General features: G+C 36.2%; 1 protein-coding gene across 1 annotated transcript in view; it reads right to left on the bottom strand.

Moving 5' to 3' along the window:
- Positions 1–8,053, bottom strand: part of Gmps (guanine monophosphate synthase) — an 81,396-nt gene that overhangs the window by 23,503 nt on the left and 49,840 nt on the right. Inside the window, exons 10-12 of the mRNA XM_008840639.3 lie at positions 7,432–7,537; positions 4,831–4,946; positions 3,559–3,684 (exon numbers count right to left, since the gene is read on the bottom strand). Coding sequence (XP_008838861.1) covers positions 3,559–3,684; positions 4,831–4,946; positions 7,432–7,537 — 348 coding nt within the window. The remainder of the gene's footprint in view (positions 1–3,558; positions 3,685–4,830; positions 4,947–7,431; positions 7,538–8,053) is intronic.

Here is an 8,053-nt window from a genome sequence, read left to right as displayed (position 1 = left end):
AACGCCTGATTAAAAACCTGGTAGCTCCTGTGCCAGAGGGCATGTATTTGTGGCGAGCACTTTAAAAGAAGAGTCAGGGAGGATGCCAGGAAGGCACTCTGCTATGAAAGGAATCTGCAGCACATGGTTTCCGAGCTCATGAGCTATCAGGACGTGAAGAGATTTCTACTTTGCATAACAGAAGACCCCAACACTTAACCAAACTCAGGTCTCTGCAAAAAGCAGTATGCACTCAACCAACCACTGGGCAATCACTCTAGCCCCTTAAAAAGAGTTTTTAGTGCTCCCTAGTAGAAGTCAAATTAAGGCACATGTAAAATATGAAGGAGAAATTAAAGGTTACCTACTACTTGCTAAGGCATAGAAAGATTAGTTCATGATGTTCAAGAAAGAAGGCAATAATGGGTATCTTATAATCTCTTAGGTGCTTTTAAAAATACTTATTTCTGGGGGGACAGCTATAAAACCTGACTAGCAGAAATACAGTTTTAAATGTATTTTGACTTCATACAAGTATAGTTTACCTTGGTATTTAGAAAAAATAGACCTTGTGTCATATTAATCATGACATGATTTTTATCTGGGTTTGTGAGGTTTTTTGAATAATAAAGTCACAGTAGGAGGGTGTTAAGACACTCTCTTTGTAGATAGCTTCAAAGTTGCCACAATCCTCCTGACTTAGTTTACCAAGTGCTGAGATTATAAGCATGGGCTACCATGCCCAGGAAGTTTCATTTCAAAGAAGAAATCAGTCATCATCAAACAAATCATAATGCTTCAAACACTGATTTACTGAAAACACTAAAAACTTTTCTGGAAAAAAAAAAGGGGGGGTGGATTATTTCAACTCAACTCCTTATGTAACAGCAGTGAGCAAACAGAGCTAAGACATTCTCTTTAATAGAGTCCCTTAAGAGTTCAGTTTTTTTCTACTGTTGTTAACTGTGTTGAAATTGAACTTGTGGCCTCACATAACAGGGAAATTTTTTAAAGAACAACCTGTCTATATTTTGATTTTTATATAGGATATCTGCATGTAAATATCAAAACAGATCTCAAAAAGAACTTATGTGCTATATATAAGTGAAATAATCCATAAACCACCAAAATAAAATTAGTTATACAATTCCAAGATTTACTAGTGATTTAAGTAGGGTGTAGTAGCCTTTTAATACACGTACTCGGGAGGCAGAGGCAGGCTGAACTCTCTGAGGCCAGCCTGGTCTACATAGTGAATTCCAGGCCAGTGGTGGCTACAGGGAGATACCCCCCGACACACGCACACAAAAAAGGTGATTTAAAGATATAAGCAGTGTACAGGTACAGCCTTTTAAAAAGGAAGAAAGCTAGTCAAGAGTCCTATAACCAAACTGGTTTTATCATTTCCATTAACTATAACGTTAAAGCTTAATATTTTTACACTGATTAATTTATGTTACACACTGAAGCATGCTCGTTGAGGCCAGAGGACACTTTCAGGAGTCAGTTCTCTCCTGCCACCCTATGGGTTCTGGAGTTCAAATAAGTACAGGTCATCAAGTTTGGCAGCAAGTGCCTTTACTAGCTGAGCCATCTTTGAGTTTCATTATTTAAAAGTAATAATGAACTATCATCTTATTATTACAGGTACAACTATATATAAATTTAGAGCAAGGAGGGATTTAAACTTAGCATTTAAGAAAAAAATTATTTAAGTGTTAAGAGAAATAATCTCTAAAACAGTTAATGGTAATGTTCCCATAAATAATTTCACTATAAGAAGACATTATACAATGCTTTGGAAGCATAAAGGCAATCATCTACGACGAAACAGAGTCATCTGTACCCACTGACTGAGATTCATCCTGATAAGGATGACGCTCTGTGCACTAAGGAAAATTAAGCAGGGAGAAGAGGGCAGAGGGGAGGACATTTAACTGGCACTTGCACCATTTAGAGCTACTAGTATTTCTACTAGTTTTTATTAAACCACAAACTCTATCAGAAAAAGAAACCTCTTGCCTAACTCCTCTACCTTTTTCCCTTGGAAACTTGCTGGAGGATCATATAAAAGTAGTTTAATGTAACTGTCTTATGAACAGCATTTCGAGAAGAGGGCAGAGGGGAGGACATTTAACTGGCACTTGCACCATTTAGAGCTACTAGTATTTCTACTAGTTTTTATTAAACCACAAACTCTATCAGAAAAAGAAACCTCTTGCCTAACTCCTCTACCTTTTTCCCTTGGAAACTTGCTGGAGGATCATATAAAAGTAGTTTAATGTAACTGTCTTATGAACAGCATTTCAAAACTGAGAACTATTATTATTCTTTCCTACTTTTACAACTAAAAAGGCATAAAAAAAAAAAAAAAAAAAAAAAAAACCCACTAGCTGTCTATCATAGCTGTAGAAGGAAACATGCTGAAGAGAAATACTGAGCATATACAAGCTGACATCAAAATCTGAATGTGTTAGAACATTCAGGCATCGTAGTTTCTCTCTTTCACTCACACATACAATAATAAAATAAAAATAGCTTTTTTTTTTGGTATTTTTGAGACAGGGTCTCCCTGTAGCCCCAGCTGACAGGCCCAAGTAGATTAGGTTGTTCTCAATCTCACAGAGATGTGCTTGCGTCTGCCTCCCAAGTGTTGGAACTACAGGCATGCACCACCAAATCTGGCATGAAAAATAATTTTAAGGGACTGGAGAGATGGCACCAGTGATTAAGAGCACTGACTGCTCTTGCAGAGGACCTACGTTCAATTCCCAACACCCACATGTCAGCTAACCACCATACATAATTCCAGTTCCAGGGGAATATGACACCTTCTTCTGACCTCTGTGACATTGTACAACATGGATGCATTTACATGCAGGCAATACACTCACATATATAAAATAAAAATAAAAATAATAAAATATTCAAAAAAAATTTTTTTAATCAAAATAAAGTCTCACTGTTTTCAAGAAAGCTTGTGATTCTATGTTGGGCTTCTCATAGCTATCCAGGGCCACATTCAGTCCAAGAACCACAGACTGAACACCTACATATTCATCTGGTACATTCTTATAAAGACTTCAAGCTGCTCCTAGTGGTACACATGCCTTTAGTCTGAGTACTCAGGAGGCAGAGGCACGCTATCTCTGTGAGACTGAGGTAAGCCTGGTCTATTTCCAGGCCAGCTGGGGCTACCAGGAGATGGTATCTCAAAATAACAACAAAAACAAAGGAAAGGAGACTTCTAAAGCCACAGTACATTTCACTCAGATTAACAGGACATGATCTCTCAGTAGCTGCTTCTCAAGAGAAATAATCCAACTTTGTAGCAATTCTTTGAAAATTTTACTTTTGGTTGGAGGTGAAAAGCATTCTCAAACTACAAAATCTCTGCCTAAGCATTTAGTTCTTATGAGCTTATTCACTCACTGCCATTCTATAAAATTGCTTTTACTAATTTTCTAAATTTAACATATATACTTTAATATTTAGTTGTCAAAAGTAATTCCAAATTCAAACTTAGTGAAGGAACAAACTGCAGAGTTATGTCCCAGTCAATGAACTCACAAAACTCACCTGCACGCCTACAGTTTTGATTGGCAGCAAGAACGCATTCAGTGAGTGCATACTTGTGATCTGCATGAGCTTCTCCTGGTCCTCTTCTGTCGTACAGGCCTTGACTCTTTGTAACAGTGTATGAGGCTGAGAAAAGACAGGCATTTTTCAGATTTCAAAATATAGAGCACCCATTCTTTTTCTTTCTATCTTCTTTGAAGAGAGGGTCTCCCTGTAGCTCCAGCCTGGAAATTGCTATGTAGACCAGGCTAGCCTGAATCTCACAGCAATCCACCTGTTTCTGTCTCCCAAGTGCTGGGATTATAGGCATAAGCCTATAGCAGGTATTCAGCACCACATTATGCACTCATTAAAAGCTCACTGGCTTTTAACAGCAGATCATATGTGGATATGACCAATATGCACTACACCCGAAATCCTGGGAGCTAAATTTAAGGATAGAAATATGGCTTAAATTTATATACATTGAGATTGTAATTCCTTATCACCTATTTTTCACATTTTATTATTTTTTTCTCCTTTCTTGCCATTTTGACCTCGTGGTTTCATTTCCCTCAGTTCATTTACTTCTTCTTTACTGGTTTTAAAGACTTAAATCCTCTATTTCTATTCTTTTCATAGTTCTCTTTAAGTATTAACATGGATACTTAAAAAAATAAAAAACAACAAGTTTTCTGTCCTTTTGGCAAATAATACAAACATTTTATTATTTTATATATTTACACAGCTTTTAAACAGTAACAAATATATTGTTACGGTTACTTTTCATGATCCATGTTTGTTTCAGTTTTACTCATTTACAATTTCCTTTGCTTACAAATCCTTCTTGTACATCTAAGATCTTTCTCCTTCTATCTCATTGCTCTTCCTAAAGCCAGTTCTTTAAAATAGTGGTTCTCAACCACAGCTACAAACCCCAGATTAACTAAGTCAAAAAATATACTTCAGAAGCTACCTCGGCACCAGATGTGATGTACACCTGTAGTCCCAGCAATCAGGAAGATGAGGTAGGAAGGTCACAATGCTGACTTAACAACAACAAAAATCCTACCTCCCTCAGAGGACTCCAAAACACAACCAAGATTGAAAAACTACTGCTTTGGGTCATATCCAGACACTTATGCATGAGTAGAACTGTTAGAGCACTAGGTAGAGCGAAGAGCTTTGCCTTCTTGAACTGATACTTCAGTTCATTCAGGACTTTGACAATTTTTTTTAAAAACAAGAACACAGTAGTAATCAACTCTTTGAACTGACTAGATATCAAATTACCTTCTTAACACTTGCAGAAAAATCAGCTACTATTTTCAAAATATTGTTGGTTTCAGGAAAGTCCTTACAAATGTAAGGTTCTTCAGCACATATAACTCTGATTGCCAGGCCAGGACCTAAAGAGCAACAACAGTTTAGAACATGAAATTATTCTTAAATTTTTAATAGAAAACTGCAAATTTTTCCATAATATAAAATCCTTATAAAATTAAAGTCTAGCTATGATTGTTTCCTTTTTTGTTTTGGAGTGACAGGGATCACACACAGACTTCATGCTGGGCAACTGCTCTACCACCACTGACATCTATCTCCAGTACAAGTTAAAAGTTTGTAGGTGTTTCATTTCATGGCTGAGAATGCAGTGCAGAGGTAGAACATATGCTCAGCAGGTACAAGGATCTGGGATTCAATCTCTAGCCAAAATAAATAAATAATAGAAAAAAACAAGGTATTTAATTTTAAATGCAACTAATTTCACATCTAAAACCTGAGGGCCCAATGTACTGCCACAAAATTTTCCAGTAAATATTTTATTCATACTGTGTTTGTCAATTTACTTAAAATTTCTTTATTAAGGGAATTTTTCATATTCACACAAAACCAAAAATGAGCCATCTTATTATGTAATTTTTACTACTAAAGAAATCATATAGTATTAAAAACTAATAATGAAAATAGATTTAATTACCAATGTGTGAGCTAATATTTCTATTTTACAAAATACTTAACAGCTGTTTAAAAAAAGAGCCAGGCATGGTGGCAGTGGGGAGGCAGAGGCAGGTGGATCTCTGTGAGTTCAAGGTCAGCCTGGTCTACATAGCAAGCACCAGGCCAGCTGGGACTAAAAGGAGACCCTGTTCCAAAAAGACCAAAAAAAAAAAAAAAAAAAAAAAAAAAAAAATCACTTGCAATACCTCAAGGAACCTGAAAGCTGTGCCATGTTCTCCATTAGCTGTTCTCAGTCTCATTTACAGAAACATCTCAACACTTGTTTTTAAAGCAGTGAAAGGGTTCTGCAAATTAAATCTTTATTTGCTAGAAAACTCAATATATAAAGCAGAGTTTTATAAAATGACAACCAATGATGCAGGACCAACCTGGTCCTCCTCCATGAATACCAAACAGCCATCCTTTATAGACTTTAGCACACACTTCAGGGACTAAAGATCTTTACTAGACTTTAACAGTGTTTCATAACACTGTTTATGAAGGCAATGTAGGAGTTAAAGTAAAACGCTTATTAGTGGTGGCATAATTTTATCTCCAGGTTTCTATTCCATATAACTTTTGGCAAATTATATTCATTCTTAAATTTTTGTATATGCAAAACATGATAATCTTAGGGCTTCTGTTTCTGTTCTGTGTGTGAGGATCAAGCAAGACAGTAAGTTAAGAGCAGTTAGTACCGTGTGTAGCATTATACTTCCTAATGTTAGCTAGTACTGTGTTTTGTTTTGGGGTGGGAGTGCTATTTGTTTGAGACAGGGTCCCAATCATACAGCCCTGGCAGGCCTGGAACTCACTATGTAGACCAGGCTTGCCTTAAACTCACAGAGATTCCCTTTCTCCTGCTTCCAAAGTGCTGGAATTAAAATCATACATGGCTATTATTGTATTTTTAATTAGAACATTCTTCTAATTTATCATCTAGTATGAGAGCTACAACTGAGTTGTGAGTATTAATCCAGCTCAAAATAAAATAATTAAGATTCTTGGTGCTAACGTTAAGTATCACAACTTTTTTCTATGTATGGCAAATGACTACTTAAAACTTTGTTGCTGGGGCTGGAGAGATGGCTCAGTGGTTAAGAACACTGGCTGTTCTTGCAGAAGACCTAGGTTTGAATCCCAGCACCCACATGGCAGCTAACAACTTCCATAACTCCAGTTCCAAGGGATCCGACAGCCTCTTCTGTATTCTGTGAGCACTGCACAACACGGGTGCACTTACCTACATGCAATACATGCATACACATAAAATAAAAATAATAAACAAAATATTTTAAAAAAGTAGCTGCTGTCCATGAATTAGACAATACAGCATTTTGCAAAGAATGCTTTACACATGAACGAAGTGATTTATCCATTCAAACAAGTAAGATATAGCGTAACAGTTTAGAGAAACAAGCTGAGCACAGTGGTACATACTTACAGTACCAGTTAACTTGAGAGGCTGAGGAAGGAGGATCATCTGAGCCCAGGCGAGCCAAGGCAGGGAGTAGGGGTGGGGGTGGGGTGCGCCAAATTTTAACTCTCCTTCCTTGGAATATACAATATATAAATATAGAACAAAAAAATAGAAAAATCCTAGCTCTACAACTAAGAATTCCATAGCAATTTTATTAAAATATCTCTCTGCCTCAGTTTTCTTATCTGACAGCAGTACTATAGGCTAGGCTCCCAGGAATCATATAATATTTAAATAATGGAGATAAGTGATAAAATGACAGAAACAAAGTAGACATTTAAACGGATTTGTTCTGTCATCTTTCCTGTCATGTCATATAATCCCCTAAAAAGACAAATTATTCAGAATGGTCTAAACTGAACCCACATGAAGGTCTAAAGACAAATCAAACAAAACTCAACTGCATTTTTTACCTGGAAATGGATGCCTGGAAACTAATTCCTCTGGAAGCCCAAGCTCTCTGCCTAATATCCGCACTTCGTCTTTATGAAAATCTTTCAGAGGTTCTATTACTTTTCCCTACAAGAAGAAAAAAGGACCAATATTAAGATTAAAATATATCTTTTAAAGTACTTCCTGCTATGTAATCATAAGGAATTAGATGAATATCTTAATGGTGTTAATTTGCTTCTTTGAAACACATTATAAACATAAACCTTTTAAATAAAAACAAATCAGGGTAAGCTAACCTACCAGCAACTTCACAAAACGGGGGAAATAAGCATTTCAAACTCATATCTAATTTAAACTTATAATATGAGCAAAGGATATAAACAGATGTTTCTCCAGGGTATACAAATGACCAATAAACACATGAAAAGATTCTAAACATGATATCTATTAGAAAAATAAAAATTAAAACCATGTTAAAAGACCCCAAAGAAAAGTAGCCAGTTTCTTGGCTAAAACTCGTAATGTCCTTGGGCTTCTTAGCAACATACTCTGTTCCAAAGGCCAAAAACTTCAAAAGTATTTGTTAGCATGTATCTAATCCTTAAAAGATTTTAGGGATACCTCTTCAGAGGGGGGGACTGT

This window comes from Nannospalax galili, unplaced genomic scaffold (assembly GCF_000622305.1).
Source record: "Nannospalax galili isolate Female #2095 unplaced genomic scaffold, S.galili_v1.0 scaffold59, whole genome shotgun sequence".
Classification (NCBI taxonomy): domain Eukaryota; kingdom Metazoa; phylum Chordata; class Mammalia; order Rodentia; family Spalacidae; genus Nannospalax; species Nannospalax galili.
This window is presented reverse-complemented; position numbering and strand designations above follow the sequence as displayed.